At 43.9% G+C, this 21,990-nt stretch overlaps 1 protein-coding gene across 2 annotated transcripts in view; it reads right to left on the minus strand.

Moving 5' to 3' along the window:
• Positions 1 to 2,216: 2,216 nt before the first annotated feature.
• TEKT5 (tektin 5) overlaps positions 2,217 to 21,990 on the minus strand; it is a 42,357-nt gene continuing 22,583 nt past the window's right edge. For both annotated transcript variants that reach the window (XM_090023969.1, XM_090023970.1), the window contains exons 6-7: positions 9,232 to 9,386; positions 2,217 to 2,520 (exon numbers count right to left, since the gene is read on the minus strand). In XM_090023969.1, coding sequence (XP_089880095.1) covers positions 2,307 to 2,520; positions 9,232 to 9,386 — 369 coding nt within the window. In that variant the 3' untranslated portion in view covers positions 2,217 to 2,306. The remainder of the gene's footprint in view (positions 2,521 to 9,231; positions 9,387 to 21,990) is intronic.

Consider the following 21,990-nt stretch of genomic DNA (forward strand, 5'->3'; position numbering starts at 1 on the left):
AGATTTGGCTCGATTTGGGGACCGAATCTCTGAATCTGAATCAAATTGGGAGACCAAGTAAAACCTCTGAATTGATTTGAAGCATCCAAATCAATTTGGAAAAGCTTCGGAAAAAAGATTCAGCCATAGACTAAACAGGCAGCTGACAGCTGCCTCCAGCTGATAAGTCTCTTGGGGTTGAGGGGGGGAGTGAGGGAGCATGGGGGAGGGAGGCATTGGGGCTGGGGTTATGACAAGCTGCCCAGCCAAGGTGGGGGGGCGTGTTACTTGGGGAGGGGGGCAGAGGGGCATGGGTTGCTGGCACAGCTCGCTCCAGGCAGAAGGGGGCAAGTGGCAGCGGGGTATAGCCCCCGCTCCCAGCGCTGCCACGCCCACATCCTGCACCACCCTGCACCAGCTGGTAAGTGGTGGCAGGACAGAGCCCCTGCTCTCAGTGCTGATGTGGGCACGGCAACACTGGAAGTGGGGGCTATGCCCTGCTGTGGCCCAGAGCCACACCAGCTTGACAAGTGGCAGCATGGCATAGCCCCCACAGCTCCCCCCACTGAAGAAACTGAGGCAATGGCTCATGGAAGAGCACATGGAGTCAGAATCAGAATTAGATCTCCACAGCTCCTGACTGAGTTCAGTCACCTTCACACCGTACTACCTTAGCCTTGTTACTTAATGCAAAGGTTGAACTAAGCCTACAGCTTGCAGCACAGAACAGAGAATAAAGAACAGAGTAGGTTTATCCAGTGGCCTTTCAGCCCTGACATTGGTTCCATACATGGTTTTGGTTCCAAATACAATGTATGTAATGTATTTGTGCAGAACTACTGACAAGATCCCTGTTAGCAGCTCATAAGCATCAGTAGCATGACTGAGTAGTAACTAAAACTCAAGTTACTTATAAAGAAGCATGAATAAATCCAATAAATAAACCATGAAAAATATACTAAACAAACTATTATTATTCCACTGAAATATGCTTTGATGCAGCTCTTACCATCCTGAGCCATTAGACTGTAATGCAATAGACTGAAGACAAGAGCTTCCTATAAGAGGACAGCAGTGTGTCCAAACTGCTTAGAAACTTTTCTAGATCATACCTGTTTATGACAACCTTAATTAACTACTTAGTTCTATAGTCCGCCCTGTTTGTGCAGAGATTTCCCTGAATCTCCGAGCTCCAACTTGGAAGGTTAGCCAGTATAATTAGGATCTTCACATTGGCCCGTAGCTGTACTTGAAATAATACTAGAGATGACTTTTGACCCTGTCCTTAAGAAGCTTACAATCTGATACATGCCCAGTGTTGTCTTTTAGGTGGTATAGACTTGGGGCTGTATGCTAGGTCTCTAAATGTACAGAAGTCAGGTGGAAGACTGGTACGGACATAGTCTACAGTGGAAGTGCCCTATAACAAAACACAGAGTTAAAGCTTTCCTTATTCTAATAAAGCCCTTTGTTTAATATTGAAAGAAAGAAACTCTTTCCTGTCATTCTTTAGTATTGTCAAATGGTTTGCAAACTTGTTCACCATCCAGGTCAAGCTCAATGTAACCCAAACATTAGACTAGAAATTCTTCAATTTTGAAATAGAACCATAACTGGTTCTCAGGTCAGAATTTTTTTTTTATTTTATTTTTTTATTTTTGGCATTTCTTGTACCAGAACTCATAAGACTGCTGTCCTCATTGGGTGGCTTTGGATAAATCACTTCCCCTCTGTGCCTCAGTTTTCACATCCATACAGTGGGCATAATGCTACTACAGTTTTATAAAGTGCCATGAGTTCAGCTGGTGAAAAAGACTATGGCCTTCCTAAGATTGTTACCGTTAGGTCATACTTCAACCTAAATCATGCTTGAGGCATTTCACTCTAGTCCTAATGAACAAGTGTTCATTGTAACACAAAGTTTAGCACTAATTGGCAGAGAAACTAAGGGCTCAGGCTGCACTTCTTTCTCTTGGATGTGGCTCCTTCAGATCAGAGTTGAAACATGGTGATGGTGCCAGGTTCTCAGGTTATACAGATAAACAGAGTGTCAATCCAATATTTTCATCAGCCATAAATTAGCAGACAGATTTTTTGTGTTGTTTCAAGTTGATCTGGTTTTATCTGAATACAGCTCTTCATTCTACTCTACAGATTTCAGGCAGCTGAGGAGAATGAGTTTCTTTAAGGAAAGAACTGTGACTTTTTTATTTTGGTATGTTTATTTCTACTGGGCTTTGTCTTTTTAAAAAAATGAAAAATATTTCCTTCATAATTTGCACACTTTTATGTCAGATAATGAAAAGATCAGGACATCTCAGGCTATTTCAAGTGTAGCCAATGAGCCGTGGGGTGCTGGGGAAGGTTTTACGCATGTCCATGCACTTCTTGTCAATGAAGAGGGAGTTTGCCTTCACAGAAAGGTCATGTTCCAGTCTTGATTTGTTAAGGACCAACAGCTGAAGAGTATCCTGGGCATCTCGAAGGCGTTGCTTCAGGGTCTGTAATGTGTCACCTATAGTAAAAACTTCATTGACGAGTCTGAAAAAGGAGGGGACAAGTTATCAAAATGCTTTTAAAACAAGCCCTTTCCATCACCTTCTCTGGATGGTGCATGGGTTGGATTCTTTTCCACAGTATTTACAGGATTTGAGTTTTAAAAAATCATAAAGATGAACTGAACAATTGAGGAAAAAATGTCTTCCTTGCCAAATGTGTTTATGTAGCACCTTGTGGACAAGGATGACATCCTGCTAGCATTGCCCCTTCAATGTCAAGTTTGGCTCTCATACTTTGATATAGCTTATGATGCAAATTTTCTTTTTCCATCACTGCTGTTCCACATGTAATGTCAGGAACAACATTACAAAATCAAATTCCTATTTGCTGATTTTGTAGCATACTTCTGAGATGGATGTTATCAAAGCATGTTGGTGGAAACATGCATATTGATATACCCATAAATGATCTGGGTAGGTGGTTGTGCTAAGTGTTTATGTATTCTGGCCCATCACTAAGTGGAATGCTTCTTGCTCTGCTGTTGCTGAAGAAGCATGCTAGTGAGGGCAGAGCTAACCCTTGCATTTCACTGAGCTGCAACAGAGTCACTAGGCTTGTAGCTCTGAAGTAGAGCTTTCCTATGCACTGCCAATGGCCAGATGTGTTCCAATGCCCTGTATTTTCTTTACACAGGATGATAGTTCAATGCTTCCCTGTGTGCATCCAGATGACCATGGTTATGTGGTACATGGTGCTGCAAACACGTTTGCAGTGCCACATAGTGCCCAGTCTGATGTTCTCCGCACTGCAAGGGCATGCTACCTGAGTGTGTGCCACTCCATTTTTTTTCCATGTTTTTTTTTGACCCCTGGATATTCAGGGGTCAAAAAAAAATGCAGGAAAAAAAAAAACCTGAAGCAGTGCACGCTTGGGAAATATGCACTGCTAAAAATTGGAGCCAGGCCACTTGGAGTTGTGCTGTGGCTGCTGGCCAGGCTTCACCTTGCAGGACCACTGTAGCTGCAGCTCTGGGAAGCCTCCAGGACCCCAGGTAAGGCTACTGGGGCCATCACAGTGCTAGCCCCAGCCTCGCCTATGCCACCCAGGTCAACTCGCCATGCACATAACATGGGCATGGCATGGGCATGATATGGGCATTCCCTAGGGACAAGAAGCAGTAGTGCAAGGTGCACCATAGCTACTTGTCCCTAGGGAACCAAACATCCCCACACATCTGGATGTGCCCCTAGGACTGTTTTGGTTCATATTATGACAGTACAAGGACACTAATGCAGCTTTGTCTGGTTCCCTTTGCATTCCTCAAGTCTCAATCTGCTTGACTTTGTTTAAAAAAAAAAAAGAGGATGGGCCACTCAGTATTTCTTCCAGTGTCTCGAGTGTATTACTGTTTTTGTAGCTGGTAAAATGACAGCTTCTGTTTTTTCAGGATCCCCTTTAATTTGTTGTTTTGGAATATTTCCAGTTGATGTGGTAAAGCGAAATGTAGAACAAAGCTAAACTTTGCTTACTTGTTTTCTTTCTGATTTCCTCAGCCATATAGTTGGCAGCACACAAAGTAAGAGAATCAATGCCAACATCAGCACTTCCTTTTAAATAACAACAAACCCAGATAACATTTACAGGCTAAACAAAAGTGGTTGACTAGAATTCTCTTCCCATATCTACTACTTTCGAGTTTTTGGATTGAACTCTCTCTTTGTTTTAACCACAGGAGATAAATAGACCTTACAAATTATTCCAAAAGCATCAATTCTTAAGGAATGCAAATACTGAATGATTTTGCATTAGCCAGGAGGGAGGTTATTACTTCAGTTCTATGCATCCCAGCCAGAAACTTTTGGATTCAAAACTGGGTTCAGATTTCAAATTCCCAAGCTCTGTCAGTTTTCCTTAAGATCCATCTCTGATTGTGATTGTAATGGACAAACCCACAAAAGATTCAAAGGTTTGGATCAGCTGAGTGCCTAAAATTTGTGTTTTAGTCAGGCAATATATATGTTTTAGTCAGGCAAAATTGACTTAAATCAGAGTTTTGCCTGAACTAAGGGCTTTATGATTTGTCTCTGTGTTTGTATGAGCTAGGAGTAGGGGACACAAATTTGCAACAGTACCTCAGACAGATCCTTTTTTGGATCTCTAGCATCCATACTGTTACTGATTGTGAGAAACTGAAGTGACAAAATATCACTAAAGCACTGCAGTAATGACAGTGAGGAAAATGATTTTGGGGAATATCTTAAAAAAGACAGAGAATGTGGATAGTCCCAAGGTATATTGGGTGGAGAAGCAATGAAACGTGGGGGGTTCATCTTTCATCCGGAATGTAGTTTCATGTAGAATCATGATTTTAATGGATTTGCCCTCACTATTTGGAACTTCTTTTATTCCAGTTTAGACAGAGGACCAAACTTATGGGCTAGAAACAGACATTCAAAAAGCCTGAGCCTGAACTGATTTAGTCTTTGCAGGTCCGTCTAACCTGCCTAGGCTAAATCACTTTGTAACTGCGCAGACATCCCAGAAATGCAGGCACATTCCTGCAGTGGTTCAGGCTAAAAGCCAGGGGGTGCTACAACAGCCTTTCCTTCCCTTCCATAGTGCTGAGTTGAGGGGGGTATGGCCAGGCCCCAACAGGATTAGGGAGGGGTTCCCCACCTCCTTGACAACACAGCTTTTATCAGCATTTATCACCCCATCCGGAAACAACCTCTCTCCTTAAACACAGAAGGAATGGAGGGACATTACCAGCTGAACTGTTGATTAGCTCCAAAAAGCCCTAAGCTGACACTGCTGTGTACCACAGCATGGACTGTAGCCAGGATGTGGTCTGCTAGCTAATGCTGAGGTGTCTGTATAAGGCAGAGGGGACAGGGGATCCCTGCTTAGCAGGGAGTGGTGAGGGGAGGAGGGGGAGCAAGGGGAAGCTAGGCAGACACTGCTGTGCTGCAGCCAGGGAGCAGAGGGGAGGGGTCAGGCCTGCTGTGGAGCAGAGAGCCCTGCCCAGCCTGGTTTTTCTTAAACCAGCAAGGGGTCTGGGACAGATACTGCATAAGCCAGTTTGACCCAAGTCAGTTAAGTCTGATACTATATTCAAGCAGGTTTATCTCAAACCAGTTTCAGCCATTTTCAAATCAGTTTCTGTGCACTGAATATCTGTTCTGTTACAGGATTAAATCAGTTTCTGATCACTTTAACTGGTTTATGTGTAATGTCTGTCCCTAGCCATGGGGCTTACAATTCTTCCTAATTTTGCTCTGGTAAGAAAGACTGTTATAACTGCACATCTCCTTTTCTACTCCCTTCCCAAACCAGAAAGTTTATATTTTCCTCCATAGCTTTTGCCTCAGATATTTATTATGTTAAAAGCAATGTACTCTGGCATCTTTTTCACGGTATTGTACAGGAATTAAATTACTAAAAACAGATTTTGCATCAGCCTCAGAAATGACTAATCCGTGTGCATACACCAAACAAATTTACTGAACATATCCCAGTCTCCAAAATATTTTCATATTGGTCTTGAGTTTGATTCACCCAGAATATAAAAGTTCATCTCAGTTTCTTTAAATCAAAAACAGGCATATCCCACATAACACTGTAACCATGTCTGGAATGACTACAGTTATAACTTCACAATGTTTAAAATCAAGTTGTGATAGAAGCAAGCAGCCTCTCACCTGAGTCTTAGGCTTTATACATACGCAAAAGTTGTAGCTCTGCCTCTATCAGCAGAGCTAAAGTAGCACACATTCTGTAGTATGGAAAAAGTTGTATCTCAGTTATGTAGGGCCTGGTTTAAATTGCAATTTCATATTTTTCATGAAAATCACAAAATTAAGTGATTTTCAAAAAATAAATGTGATTTGCAATGAAGGGCCACAATATGGCTGCTTGCTGGAGAGTTCCCCAACAAGTGGACGTATATCATGGCATTTCATTGCAACAAGATTGCTGCTGCAGGTTGGGGAAAGCAACCCCTAGCCAGCAGCAAAACCCAGGGGAGGGTGAAAGGGTTACAAAAGGGACAGAGGGAAAATAGAGCTTAGAAATGGGTAAGGGAGGAGCTGTTTGCTCCTCTAGGCAGGAAAACTGGGGCACAGGTGATTGGGGGCACCTGAGGGCTCCCTTGGCAGACAGCCCTGGCACTGGGTAGGGGAGGGGCTGTTTGCTGCTCCAGGTGGGAAAACTGGAGTTGCCTTGGAAGGTGGCCCTGGCACTAGGTTGATGAGGGGCTCTTCGGTCCTCCTGGAGGGAAAAATGGGGTGCTGGGGGTTAGGGGTGGGAGAAGAGCATACACACACAGAGAAGCAAACAACCTGTCCCCTACCTTGGTGCCAGGGCTATCTGCTAAGGCAGACCCCAGATACCCCCAACTCTCCATGCCCCAGTACCCCTGCCCCTCCCCACAGTGAAGCAAGTAGATCCTCCCCTACCTGGGTCAGGGCCACCTCCAGTGAAGGGTGGGGAGTCATGGGCTTTTCAGGAGTGATCAGAGGCTTTTGGAGCAAGGCCTCTGCTGCTGCAATTAAACCTGGTCCTAAACCTGCCCCCTTAGCCAATCGGAGGTGTCGGGGGGTGGGGGGGCAGCCATAATCTGGGCACAAAAATGATAGCCCCCAACACAATTGGGCCACAATATTAGTGAGCTGAGCCCATGTTTTAAAACAGGCCCTACAGATAAGTGATTATAATAATACATTTTATTCACATATGGAAAGTGGAATAGTTTATCCTCCTGTGGGAAATAGAATAAACTATAATGATATAAGACACCTGCACACCAGTATGACTAAACCTATTGGATTTATACCAGCCTAAATATTTGGGATAAAAATTGCACCTCTAACTGAAACAGTTATCCGGGTATGAAAACAGTATGTGGACCAAACAAATTACTTCAGCAGATGTCAGATAACCTATGGACCACCTGAGGAGCCTCTGAAATAATTTGAATTTTGTTCTCTGTACCTGTCACACTTAGGTCCCTATGGTCTCAGTTCAGCAAAGCATTTCAGCACTTTCTCAATTTTCTGGACCTTGATGAGGCTTCAGTCTGTGGTTAAACTGAGACCTGTAGCTATAGCTGTGGAGTGTCACTGCATTCTTGGTGCTGTCAAGAACACAAAGGACATGGCCCTACACAAACATTTTATATTCTAATTCAGAAATGCAGATATTTGATGACTGGCTGGAGGTTAATCCAAAGAGCTCAGACTTTTTGGAGGGGAGGGAAGGAAGATGATAAATATTTTTGTATATTGGACTTAAAATTGACAGGTTTTGAAAAAATTGTATGTGTAATGAATTGTTTTGAAAGAAGAAAAACTGATCAAAAGTAAAGAACGTTCCATGTGTAAGGAGATAGTGTAGAAAAAAGCACGACAGGAGGGCTATGAAAGGGACCTTCCAGAGTATCTAGGGGAAAAGAAAGCATAGGTAATGGGATCCTACCAACTTAAATATAATAAATGCCAGATCAGTATTAGAGCTGTAAGCTCTCTTGGCCATCAGTTGAGGCCTCAAAGCAAATGTACAACTTGAGTTATAACTTAGTGTTTAGGGCCACCTGATTTTTTTTTTTTTTTTTTTTTTGTATGAAGAAATCCAAATCTGGCTGATCCTGAGCACTGAGACTTGTAATTTATTTAAGCATTTAATACAAACGGGATATCTGGGATGTGAAAAGCTGCAAAAAAGAAAACTATTACTGTGAGAGAAGGGGTTCACTGTCTCAAAAGGGAGCACCAGTGGCGATGAGTAGGGGATGCACGGGGGTGGATGTGCATCCCCTGAGAGTGCAGGTACATCTCCTGACTGGCTGCACTTGCTGCTCAGGCAATGGGCAGGGATGGCAGGTGGGAGCACCAGTGCCCCCCCTGCCCCACGAGTGCCAGCCAGGGAGTTGGAGTGCCATGGCACTCCTGGAAGCGGCCACGGCCACTTCCAGAAGCAGCCGTGAGGGAAGTCCCCACCCCCCATTGGTAAGATTAGCCACAGGGGGACCCCCCCCAGTCACTGACTCCCCTAAGGTGGCACCAGTTGCCCATGGCCAGCAAACCACCCTCCTGCAATGGAATCTGTATGGGTCCTAAAGACGAAACAGTCTAATATGCGGACATGCCCAGAAGAAATTTCAAAGCCAGCCATAAAGCTGTCTGCCTAAGAAGGCACGTGCAGGCACATGGAAAATATATCATATTCAACAGTTTATGGGTCACTGAGTTTGAAGGAAAACTGAGAAGGTGATAATGTAATGAACTCTACAGGTCACTAACATCATTTTTTAATACTGATTTGATGTGATATAATACAGTTAGGAAAATTAACATAAACCCATGACCAGGACTGATTGCCTCACCCTCTGCAAAGGTACTATATACAGCAGGGGTGTCAGATAGATAGCTGTGGGCCAGCTCTGGCCCACGGTGCCGCTCTATCCAGCCTGACAGACTATGGGTGTACTGTATCTCCCAACTGATGTGGTAGGGGGACAACACACATTTTGGCTCATTGATTTCATTTGCTCCTGTTTGGCCTCAATTTTATTTCTTCCTTCTAGGATTTACAATTTTAAGCAGATGTCACCATGTAATTAACATAATTCTAATCTTGAAGTGTGTGATTTCTCTTATGATGGGCTCTGCAGTCATTAAAATATCTCATAATTAATTTAGCTGAAATTTACTTCTTGAACTATCTCCTGAGGGGTAGCAAACCCATGCATATACTTACTTGAACTGGGGGATGTCACAGCAAAGTTCTATGTTGGGTCGTCTTGTTCTTCCCTCCAGGCGGGTCTGAGCCACTTTCAGTGGACATTCCTTGGCCATTATAGATCTCTCCAGCAACATGATTGTATTTTCTACCTGGAAGATTTCTTGAAGTGTCTAAATAAAAAAGAGCATTTTTATGGCCCTCACCACAAATTTACTCAAAATTTTCTGCTGCTACTCTTCCCTACTTCAGCTTACATAAAACAGCACTTATCTTAAACCCACAGTGAGTAGTTAAACGAGCCCAACATACAGGCAACAGCTTCCATAAAACAGTGGAAACGTCTCACGGTTTCCAAAAGTGATTACCAACAGTCAGTATGAGTCACAATGTAGGAATATTGTTCCTTACGTTTGAGTAAAGAAACTCAATAACAGGAACACTAAGCTTGGAACAACAACAGTGTATTCATAGGAGTGTAGAAAAATGCTATACAGGAACACAGTATATCAAAATCTTGAGTAAAGATCACCAACCATTCAGGTGTAAATGCTGTTGCTAAAGTAGGCTCTAAACAAAGAATCTTATTTCTTTCCTTTTCTTTCTCCTTATTTTCCCTACAGCTGATATAATCTTACTCCACTAATTACAGGGCCAGTTATGCAGCTTTGAGAAGTTGAGCCATGAAATGTGCACTGTAGTCTCAGTCCCTTTCAATTAGCTGGAATGACCCCCTTACGCAACTTATGGTTGGAGCACCCTTTAAGCTTTATGCTTGATATCACAGTAGAAGTTACTGCTGAATTAACCTAACTAGTTATCAGAATCTATGTTGATATTTAAGGCATGCAACTCCTAATCTTAACCATCTATTTTCTGGCATGTCATTTTGTTGTTAACTGCTAGCAAATCCTTAATTTAAGGCAACAAAGTGTATTTTGTCTATTTTGCTTTGGTCCTGAAGGTAACTATGCTATTTCTTCAGATGGATACTCAATAACACTTAACCAGAGAAATGTCAGGTGGGAGTTCTTATAATTATATCTCTGAAAACTAGTTCACTTATTGCAGACGTTCCTAGGAATCCCACATTAAGTCCATTAGATAATAATAAGCTATGTCCCTCCCATTGCAAAATTTGAGTATTAATGACAAAACAGTTTTAAATTCCTTTAACTGGCTCCCTACTCTTCCCCTGCTTAGACAGAAGTGGGTCACTGAGTTTGCAAAAGCATTCAAGTTTTCTGGAAAACAATGTCCAACAATATTATCCTGTATATCATCAGTTTCAAAAGAGGATTTTATTAGGGACTAATGTGTTATAGAACTTTTCCATTCTCCAGTTACTCCCCCCTATCAAAAAGATGCTTTTTGAACAGTGAGTGTGGCAAGGATGTATAAAATCCCAGACAAGCTGCTACTGTCACTCAAAGCTTACATATACTTCCTTATTTCCAGTTGTGTGGTGGTGTCAAATAACCTAAAACAGTGACCCAGTATGGCCTCTCTGAAACTGCTGCATACTCCAAATCTTTCAGCAGTCTACTGCAAGCACACTGAATCACGGGTCAGTTTTTTTTCACGCTGGAGCTGAATTCTGAAGTTTTTGAAAACTCCTCTCTGAGCCAAGAGAGAAAAAAACAGCTCACTTACAAAGTCTCTCTTTCTTTTTTCAAATTGAAGGGACATATAGAGAGAGCAGCACCAGAAGGGAGATGCCAGTGGAATTAGAGCAGCATAATTTTAAACTGCAAAACAGCCTCTAATAACAATTTCCTGCAGATCCCTCATGGCTTTTTTGTTTGATTTAAACTATATAATAAAATAGGAAAAGCAGCAGGGGGAAGTCATAAAGTTGTGCTTGTTTTTGCATGGTGAGGGAGCAGAATAGGCAAGTGTACTGTAACTCATGGGAAGCTATCACATTTTATAACTAGCAGAACACAAAATGTAATTAAAGAAATTGAAGTTAAGGGTTGCTTGTCTCTCCTGCTAATTTCACTCTACAGTATTTGCTTTTTTAATTCAGTAATCACCATCAAAGTTACCCTGTGTTTATAAAAGAAATATTTATGCAGGTAATACAGTGAGCTTTGTAGCCACACCTATTCTTCAGAGGAACAGCTCAATGATAAGACTGCATTATTTTTATTCATATATTTATCTGTTTATTTGATTTATAAACCATCCTACCCAGTAAAGGCCCAGAGCATCTTACAATAAGAGAGCAAAATACCTTATAAAACAGGAGAGTGAACAGGCAAACAAAGCAATTTAAAAAGTAAATAGAGCAAATAGACCTAATGAAGCTGCATTATACATTGTACAAGAGTCATTAGACAGAAAATCCATATCCTGGTTTCTCCTTTGTCATGAAGAGAGGTAGATCCATCAAGCTTTGTTTAGAATCTGTTGCTGATCAAAAGGTAAAGCCTGAGTAGCGTCCAATGGCAACAGACCTCATTAGCATTATCTAGCTTTGCTTCGTGATGCTACAGTTTTTGGGTGTCATGGGGCATTTCCTCCTTTTATCCTTTCCAAATGTATTGCCAGCAGAATGGGAGTTGTTTGTGTCTTTTTAGAGACACTGTTAATCCTATGCCTCACACTGGCTGCTACAGGGCCCCCAGTTCCTTGAATGCCAACTAAAATATCAACCTGCAGGGGTGTAACAGGAATGTGAGGAAAATAAATATGTAGAGGTCACCCACTGCTTAGCAGGGTCCTCCTTTCCTGTGTTTGTATGACTGTGTCTACCGATACAGTAGCTCTTTCTATTCTATGCCTGGTTGGATGCCAGCAAGCCAGATACATCATGGTGTAATTTCATTGTCTCCAGTGGGCTTATGTTTGGGATAATTTTGGTCTGGTAAATTAATCTCCTTTACAATTCATTCCAAATTGTTTAAAATAAAAGAGTGTCTACTTCAAAAAACAACCCTGGTGCACACGTCCTCAGCACAGAAGGTGTCAAGCCAAAGAATATTTATAACTAATTCTTTAAACTGGGTGGATATTTTGTTTCTGCTTAAAACAGAATGAGGGACTTATGAAGTCTCAGCCTGACCCTGAGTAAGGCATGACTTCATTCAGATCTTAGCTACACCAACTCCCTATCTGTGCCATCAGCAGATAGATGGTATAACTTAGGTTTGCTGAGTAAGTCTGCCTGCGTTTATAAAGCAACTGAAGGAGCCTAGGGCACTAGATTAAGAACAGTAACATAATAATATAAAAATAGTGCCCCAGAGCAATGAGGCAGTCTCAAAATGTGTTTGTCCTGTGATAAGAATGAAACATCCTCATGACACTGCTGTCTTTGTAATGAGATATATGAATCAAAAGGTGCTGTAAACTACTTGGCCAGTGACTTGAGTTGGGGAACAGGGGGTGTCTCTACATAAGATGCTTTACTGTGCACTAGATTAATATACTGTGCAGTAAAGTGTCACTATTAAATCACACGTGAGGCTACTGCACAATAAGCTAGGCTAATCTGCAGTTATCTACTACCTGAAAATACAGGTAGTAGATTAACTGCACATTAGCTACTGCACAGTAGTGCATATGTAGATGCTGGCAGGGAGCAATTTGTTTCTGGTCAGCCCCTGGCAGCAGGGGGCCTGCTGCTGCCTGGGTAAGTCCCATGTGGCGAAAGCTGTGCTGGCTGCAGGGGCAGCTGTCTCCCTGCCACAATGAAGAGGGAGTTTGTCTTCACAGAAAGGTCATGTTCCAGTCTTGATTTGTTAAGGATAAGCAGCTGAAGAGTATCCTGAGCATCTCAAAGGCATTGTTTCAGGGTCTGTAATGTGTTACCTGCCGGCAGCCTCAGCATGGCTTCAAGTGGCTTGGCTCCGCTTTTTAGCAGCACATGCTAAAAAGGACTGTCCTGATCCCGACATGGCCAGGAGAACTGTCCCAGCAGCTAGGACTGCTGCATCCCAGCCTGGTGGGAACTAGATTGGGACCTGATCTCCATGTGGTGGGGAGAAGTGTCTCCACCTAGTAGGGACAGTCACACGAGGATCGGGAGGGTCCCAATCCCCACATGCCTGTACCCCCCCAGGTGGGGACTCCTGTCCCCACCACGTGGGGGAATCAGGACCCTCCTGATTCCCAAGTGGCTGCCAGGCAGCATCCCTGAGGGGACACCTATCCCAGCCACCTGGGGATACAGTCCAATCCCCATGTGGCTGGGATGCAGCAGTCCACCAGGTCCTTGCCCCTTGCGAGAAGCCTGAAGCTCCCCCTGGATGCTGCAATAGGGAAGAGCAGGGTAGGGGGCAGGAACTTCCCTGGTCTCACCTGCTCTGTTTGGAAGTAAATTTGCTCCTAAGCCAGCACATGTGGCCTTTTCTCCGGGGGCAATTTACTGCTTCCTTTTTAATGCATAGTAACTTTCCTGTGCATTAATAGCATGTGTAGATGTGCACAGGATCTCCTGCAGGAGGCATAATGAGTATTAAACTTTTTAGGACAAGCTCAAGAAGAGGGGTAAGGAGACACAAAGAAATTGTTTGTAAGGTTGCCATCCTCCTCTTGCCCCTTCATTCAGTAGAAAGTAACTCATCTGGTCTTGTTCCTCAATATGAGAGAGGCAGCCAGAGGCCACGATGGAGGCCTCATAGATAATACCCCCAGAAGAGGGCTCCATACTTATCAAACTAAACTGGCTGTTTACTAATGGAACTATTTAAGTCCTGCAACTGCAGCTGGTATTCTAGTTGCATGCATGCAGGCTGGCTGCACTACTGTCTTCTCCAAACTCCTCTCTCCCGCACCTTCTTTTCTTCGCTGTTCTATGCAGGTTCTTAGAGAAGTGCAGTGCAGTTTTTCCTTCTCTCCGTGTTCACTGTGCCATGACTGACGTTTTATTCCAGAGACACATTTTTGGTTTGGATGCCCTCTGAATGATAGCTACAAAATAATACATAACTACATCCGTACAAAATAATACATAACTACATCCACCTTCATAAAAGCAGTGAATATACATTTATTTTCTTGACAACATAGAAGGTAGGGGATTCTAATGTCCTCTGTTATTAGAAAATTGAAAGGGTTTCCTTCATTATTAATAGTGCAATACATAGTTAAAAATTATGTTTGATGTTTAGAGTCACTTAGCACACTTGTACAATTTGCACTTTCAATAAGCAAAACTTTAACATTTGTAAGGGGTACGAGCTTATATGTTCCTTTATATTTGTGCCTGCATATATAAGGCAAATATGTCTAAAAACAGTGGAGTACCGGGAGTTTTCTATCAGAAAAGCACTGAAATATTTCATACTCTCATGTGTTCAGTTTCAATTTGTGCAAACAGCAATAACTTTAAAGCACTCTTTATACTATTTGGCTCTCATTAAGTGCTCTCATGTGCTACTTATGCAGGTGGGAATAGTCTGAAAGCATATTGAGTATCATCAAAGAAATAATGCCCTTCCTAGTCTATCGCTGGGAAAACGTTATTTATTATCTGAACTCAAAATTCAAATTTAAAGATGGCTGCATAACTTAAATCTTGACTAATTGCATTCAAAGTGGATGTGGTTTATGCTCATTCTGTGTTCCTGGCTGAGGTCTCTCCTTTTTCAGAGACTGTCATTTAGGACATAAAATGAAAAATGCCCTGAGGGGAACTACCTCCGATGCATGGCAGTAACTCTATGGAATTCACTTTTGATTACATACTCTCAAAACAGATTGGATTAAAGCATTCAGATTAACTAAAATGCATAAAGGGATTGGTGGGGAAAATCACCAGATAGTGTTGCACCAGGCCACGTCATTTCTGGATGACCTCCAGAGAGGAAGCAAAAACAGCAGATCCTGAACAGTGTGTTCCTGAGAGATCCTAACTAGGGATTGGCTTAAACAGCTGCCCATCATATACCCTTCCCTTACAAAAACCAAGCAGAATTTTGTGCTACAGCATTCCTGAGAGTTTATGTAAACTGCCGTTCTCCTTCATTTCACCAGTGCCATGACTGTTACTGGCTGGATTCAAAATTACTAGGAATGAAGCCACGTGCATACATCTTGCTGAGATCAGAACAGCCTTACACACAATGTATTTTTAAAGTACTACTGTCAGACCTTAACCATGGCTCTTCTTGTTTCTGAGCTTCTGCTAAATGTCTAGTAACTGAATACAAAAAGCAGTCAGGTGAGGTTCAGATGCCCATGTGGTTTTGTAAGTTGCTTTGCTTTTTGATATTTGCTTCACAGTCTTGCTCCATTTTTTATGTTACTGACCATGTCTAACTGTAAAATCAATTAACAATAGTAAAAGATCCTAGTAGAATTCACAGGTATAGGTTGTAGCCATGTTGGTCTATGGACATAAGCAGACAAGGTTCTTTGGGTAAATCCGATATCTTTTATTAGACCAACTAAAGTACTTGGAAAAATTCATCTTTGCAAGTTTTTGGGTACAAACACACTATGTCAGGCTGAGGAAGTGTCACAGCAGAATTCACAGCATCTTTGACTCATCTTCTCAGAGTTAAAAAACCGTGTGTGTATGTGAGGGAATGCTATTTTGGCATATGTGTTTTTTTATTTATTAGCTTCAGGGCATGTTTTGTTTTGCAGCTGTTTTAGTTTTAGTTTGAATTTTTACTCTTCTTTGCTTGGTGGGAAAGAGAGGAATGCAACAGTCCAGGAATCCATTAAGAGAAGAAATGGCAAGTACAGATAAAACAATGAATTATAAAACTTCTCCGCGGGGTGTAAAGCAACAAACTTAGGGTATGCATCTATTGGGGAGGGGAATAAAAGGTCTAAATTTAACTCAGGTTAGATAACCAGGTTACAGTAGCAGTGAGGACAATTTGGATTTTCATAGATTTCACAGACATTAGGGCTGAAAAGGACCTCAGAAGATCATCGAGTCCAGCCCCCCGCCCAAAGGGCAGGAATTCAGCTGGGGTCACAGGATCCCAGCAAGATAAGCATCCAATTTGCTCTTGAAGGTGTTCAATGTAGGTGCTTGAACCACCTCCGATGGCAGGCTGTTCCAGACCTTGGGGGCTTGGACAGTAAAGAAATTCTTCCTTATGTCCAGCCTGAAACAGTCTTGCAGGAGTTTATGACCATTTGCCCTTGTCATCCCTTAGGGCGCTCTGGTGAACAAATGTTCCCCCAGATGCTGGTGGTCACCCCTGATAAACTTATATTTTAGTTTGGATTTGGCTGTTTGAATTCAATTTCAGTCTCTCTTATAAACTTTTATTCAAGCTGCCAACCCAAATTAAAACCCAAATCCCTTTTCTGCACTATTTAAACTAGATTAGCAGTTCCAAAGTAAGTGCACAGATTTATTTGCAGTTAACACATGTCTAGAAAGGCCTTAACTACTGGAGAGATGCAACAAAAGAGGTCAACACCTTACTGTTGGCCTTGGCTCTAGGCAGCTGCTGCTGCTTATGGGTTTCCCTTGCTTTATGCGGGTTCTGTATATGTGAATTCGCTCTTATGTAATGACCCTTTTTATACCAAAAATTCATTATATACAAGGTAAATTCACACTTATGCAATCAGTTTGGTGGAAGTCCTCAGTCAGCTGCTTTGTGCGGTGCATTGTGGGAGTGACATGCACCAAAATGTAGTCTCCTGTGTGGATCTGTGCTCCTCGTTCATTGTCTGCAACACGTGTTTCTATAGTTGCTATCCCCATTATGGTAACATTCACCACTACCCTGTGCTTGTGTGTACTGTTTGCTGTTCGTGAGTACCAAAATTGTCTTGTAAAAGTGGTAGAAATGGGTCTGGGAGTCGGTACAGTTGAGGTCGTGGAACATATCCCTATTTGTCACATTGTAAACTAGGTTCTCTTTATGCACATTTGAGTTATACGCCATTTTCCAGAAATGCATCCACGGCCTAACCTGCATTAGTGTTGATTATTGTGGGGTTACGTGTTTCTTCAGGGTCTTCACACTTAGCTTCAAAGTGTTTTACAAACATTAATGAAGTTTTAGAATTGGATGTCATGACTGCAGCACCCCAAATTTAGCCTAGTTCTAAAATTAGGAGGGAAAGCATTTACTGATGCATGATGACCCTTTCTCCTGTCTGAAACCACTAAAGCCTATAAATAGCTCCTTTCTAGGAAACTTGCTAAATATGTCCATATTTCCTGATACAGAGCCCTTCATGAGAATAAGGAAAGGATTTATGACTGCCTATTCAGAAGATTGCTGCTCCCTTGAGTCAAATTCTGATGCCTATGCCAAGCCTGAATATAAACCTATTTGGCAGGGCACAGAATGAAGCCACAAGGACAGAGGAAGGGCAGCTCCTGCTGCTGTGTGCACTCCTGGGCACAGGTGGCAGAAGGCCAGGGCTAATGGGGCTTAGCCCCTCCAAATGCAGGGCAGCAGTAGAAGCACAGAGGACCACAGAGCAGCCTGGGTGCAGGATCTGGGCAGCTGCAGCAGTGGGGGAGGGACACAAACAGACACGGATGAGCAGCCAGAGCCTGCAGGCAGCCAGGAATTCAGCCTGGCCCTGCTGCATGTGGAGCAGCACCCAGCAAGTAAGTGTGTAGTGGGGGAAGGGTCATGGAAGGGGCAAATCAAGGCCCCCACAGTGAGGGAGGGATTGGGATGGGGACAAGGGCTGGGTGAACAGGACCCCAGGGCAGGTTGAGGGAAGATTGGAGCTGCAGGCAACTTATCCAGGGGCACGGGGCTCCTGCCAGTGTGTGCACCCCTGGGGCAGGCATGTGGGGCATGTGCCCCCCCGATCTGTGCATGGGGTGGAGGAGGGCTGCCAGTGTGGCCTGGGACTCTGTGCGTTGCTGTTGCTGCCCTGGCACTGCACGAAGCCACGTGCCTCCTGTCACTGGGTAGGCAGAGGCCTCAGCACAGCCAGTGTGCAGGAGGCACATGTCCTTGCGTGGCTACTGGGGCAGAGGCACAGCAGCCTGCCCAGCCCACAGCAGCAGCCTGCCTCTGCCCGACTCACATATCCAGGAGGATGTGCCTCCTATGCCTGCCCTGGGGCTGTGCACATTGGCAGGAGCCCCCTTTGCCCCTGGATGAGCCACCCAGGCTCCAACCTTCCCACAACCCACCCCAGGGCTCTGTTCACCCCAGCTTCTGCCCCTGCCCCACTCCCTCCCTCACCATGGGGGTCTCAATCTGCTCCCCTACAATCCTTCCCCTGACACACTTACCCACTGAGCAGTGTGTGTGTGGAAATATCTTTTAAGTTTAAGTTTTACTCAGCCTCCCCAAATAAGATTTGCTCCCTCTGCCTATACTTCAAGGCAAGCATGGGGGGTGGGGGGGAACATGTGCCCCCCAGATGTGTGCATGTGGGGGGGCTGCCACTACAGGGTTGCCCCAGGTTTCATAGTTTCATAGTTTCTAGAGTTGGAAGGGACCTGAGTAGATCATCTAGTCCGACCCCCTGCCATGGCAGGAAAGAGTACTGGGGTCAAATGACCCCAGCAAGGTGTACATCTAGCCTCCTCTTAAAGACCGCTAGGGTAGGAGCCTGCACCACTTCTCTTGGAAGTTGGTTCCAGATCCTAGCTGCCCTGACCGTGGAGTAGTGCCTCCTGATATCTAGCCTAAATCTACCCTCTGCCAGCTTGTAACCATTATTCCTGGTCACTCCTGGTAGTGCTCGGATGAATAGGGACTTCCCCAGTGCCTGCTGGTCCCCCCTGACTAGTTTGTAACAGGCCACTAGATCCCCCCTCAACCTTCTCTTGTGGAGGCTGAACAGGTTCAGGTCCCATAGCCTCTCCTCGTAGGGCCTGCCCTGCTGCCCCCGATCATGCGAGTGGCCTTCCTCTGGACCCTTTCCATGTTGTCCACATCCCTCTTGAAGTGCGGCACCCAGAACTGGACGCAGTACTCCAGCTGCGGCTGACCAGTGCCGCACAGAGGGAGAGCATCACCTCCTTGGACCTGCTTGAGATGCATCTGTGGATGCATGACAAGGTATGGTTGGCCTTCCTGACTGCATCCCCACACTGCCGGCCCATGTTCATCTTGGAGTCAATGATGACTCTAAGATCCTTTTCCGCCTCTGTACTGACAAGAATGGAGTTCCCCAGCCCGTAGGTATGGTGCCAGTTGTTCTTCCCCAGTTGCATCACTTTGCACTTGTCGGTGTTGAATCCCATCCTATTCTCATCCGCCCACCCTTGTAACCTGGCTAGGTCTGATTGCAGCCTATTTCTCCCTTCTAGCGTGCCCACTTCCCCCCACATCTTAGTGTAATCAGCAAATTTGAACAGGGTGTTTTTTACCCCCTCATCCAAGTCACTGATAAAGATGTTGAACAGTGCGGGCCCTGTGGAACCCCACATATCCCTCCAGGTCAAAAATGACCCATCCACTACCACTGTCTGGGTGTGGCCCTCCAGCCGGTAGGCGACCCAATTGACTGTGTGGGTGTTGACACCACAGTCCCCCAGTTTCTTAATGAGAACAGGGTGAGAGACAGTGTCAAAGGCCTTCCGAAAGTCCAGGAAGACTATGTCCACTGCTACCACTGTATCTAATGATTTGGTGATCTGATCATAGAAGGCCACCAGGTTGGTCTGACAGGACCTGCCACTAATGAACCCATGTTGGTTGCCCCGAGCATAATCTCCCCTTCTGGCCCCTCGTGGATATGTGCCAGAATAATTTTCTCGAAAAGCTTGCCTAGGATTGAGGTAAGACTAACTGGCCTATAGTTTCCTGGGTCCTCCTTCCCCCCTTTTTTGAAGATGGGAACCACGTCGGTCCTCTTCCAGTCCTCTGGCACCACACCAGAGCACCACGAGTGCTCATAAAGCCGTGCCAGGGGTTCTGCAATGACCTCAGCCAATTCCCTTAGTACTCTAGGGTGGAGATCGTCTGGACCAGCTGACATGAATACATCCAGTCCTTCCAGAAGTTCCCTAACTAGTTCCTCATTAACCCTTGGCCTAGGTGTGCCTTCCCAGGGGCCTGAGGGGAGCCCACTGGGGGGGGGGTGACTGTTCCAGTCCCTGCTTAGGAAAATGGAGGCAAAGAAATCATTAAATATGTTGGCTTTGTCATCTGGTGTAAAGACCAAATTTCCTAACATGTCTTGCAGGGGCCCCACATTACCCGGAACCTTCTTTTTACCCACTACGTATTTAAAAAAGGACTTCTTATTGTCCTTAATCCGGGAAGCTAGTCCCAGTTCCATCTCTGCCTTGGCCTTCCTGACAGCCCCCCTGCATCCCCGAGTATAGTCATCCCTGGTGATGGCCCCTCCTTCCCACTGGGTGTACGCCTTCCTTTTTGCTAGGAGACATTCCCAGATGCTTTTAGTGAGCCAGGGAGGCTTGTGTGCCCTCCTGCTCCCTTTGATCCATGTTGGGATTACCTCCCTTTGGGCTTGGAGAATTGTCTCCTTAAGGAGCAACTGCTCTCCTTGGACACCTGGCTCCCCTCCCCTCTGGGACCTCAGTGCTTCCCTGACTATTCTCCTTAGCTCATTGAAGTCCAAAAATTACATGCTATCCAGGCTGCTGAGGTAACAAGCTTCATTGCTATGGCACTGGACTTCCCCATGGGCTCCATCTCCACATACCTGCAGTAGTTGTGGTGATCTACCCCACATAAGTGGGAACAGAAGCCCTCTGAGTTCAGTGAACTAATTGTTCTTTATAGGGAGAAAGCTCTGTTCTCTTCCCTAGCCCATCATGCCCCTGCTTTATAAAGTTCAGAACTGTATGAAGTGCCTTAATTTTCATATTTACTCTCTTAATGTGTCAGCACTGGCCTAATATGTACATATTCCTAGACAAAGAGGTACACTTCCCTATTTAAGCAGGTTTTTTCCAGCCAAGTTTCAGCTAATTATGCTAGCACCCACTTTTAAAATAGTACTTTGTCATATGTCATTAATCATCTGTGAGTTTAATCCAAATAGTTCAAGTATTAATATGTCAAATTATTTGCTTATCCAACTGTCAAGAATGGATTTGTAAAGGCATAAGAGACTGAGATGTAAGGTGCTTAAAAATGTGTATAAACCAGGTTCTAAGGTTGATGCTAGAGATGAGGGAAAGTGTTTGCCATTTCAAAGCTATTGTAAAAGCTAAAAGTAGATGAGAAGCAGCATAACCTCTTCCCATCCTCTTAGAAAGAAAGGAGGCTTAAGAATGCAACATGCCTTTGTTTTTCTTTCTAGCCACCACATAAGCATATTCTGTTGTTGTGTAAGAAGGAAGAGAGAAAACCTCCAACTTTGTCTAAAAATAAATGACTTGCACTCTGGGATTTTTGGTGGGGAATGGAACATTTTGTTTAAACAAGCTGGAGGGTAAGTGGCTTAATACACAACAACAGCCGCAAGAGTTTATGAATCTTCCTCATCAGATTGCTTTTTTGTAATTTGATAGTTTTTAACTGACCTGAAATATCAAGGTGACATTGTAATGAATGTTATTGATCTAAATAGATAACCCGGAGCCCTTTGAATTTTTCAGTATAAAATCCATTAATTTTTTTTGAATGGCTTTTTATTTCTCCACTCAGTTGGTCCATGGAATATTTGACTGACAATCTATCGATTTTCTTGTTTTCAAATCAAATTATTTGGAGGGAAAGAAAGGAACTTTTCTAGTTTTCAATTTTTTTTGCACAAGTATAAAGAAAAACATATCCAAGTAAACACAATTCACAATTATTAGTTTCTAGAATGCCAGTAATATAGCTCTTCAGGTTTCACCATCCAAAAAATAGAGGATTTTCCTTAGAAAACTTTATGCTCACAAGCTTTCACTGACTCATG

The sequence above is a fragment of the Crocodylus siamensis genome, chromosome 12, assembly GCF_052110815.1.
Source record: "Crocodylus siamensis isolate JL-2025a chromosome 12, ASM5211081v1, whole genome shotgun sequence".
Classification (NCBI taxonomy): domain Eukaryota; kingdom Metazoa; phylum Chordata; order Crocodylia; family Crocodylidae; genus Crocodylus; species Crocodylus siamensis.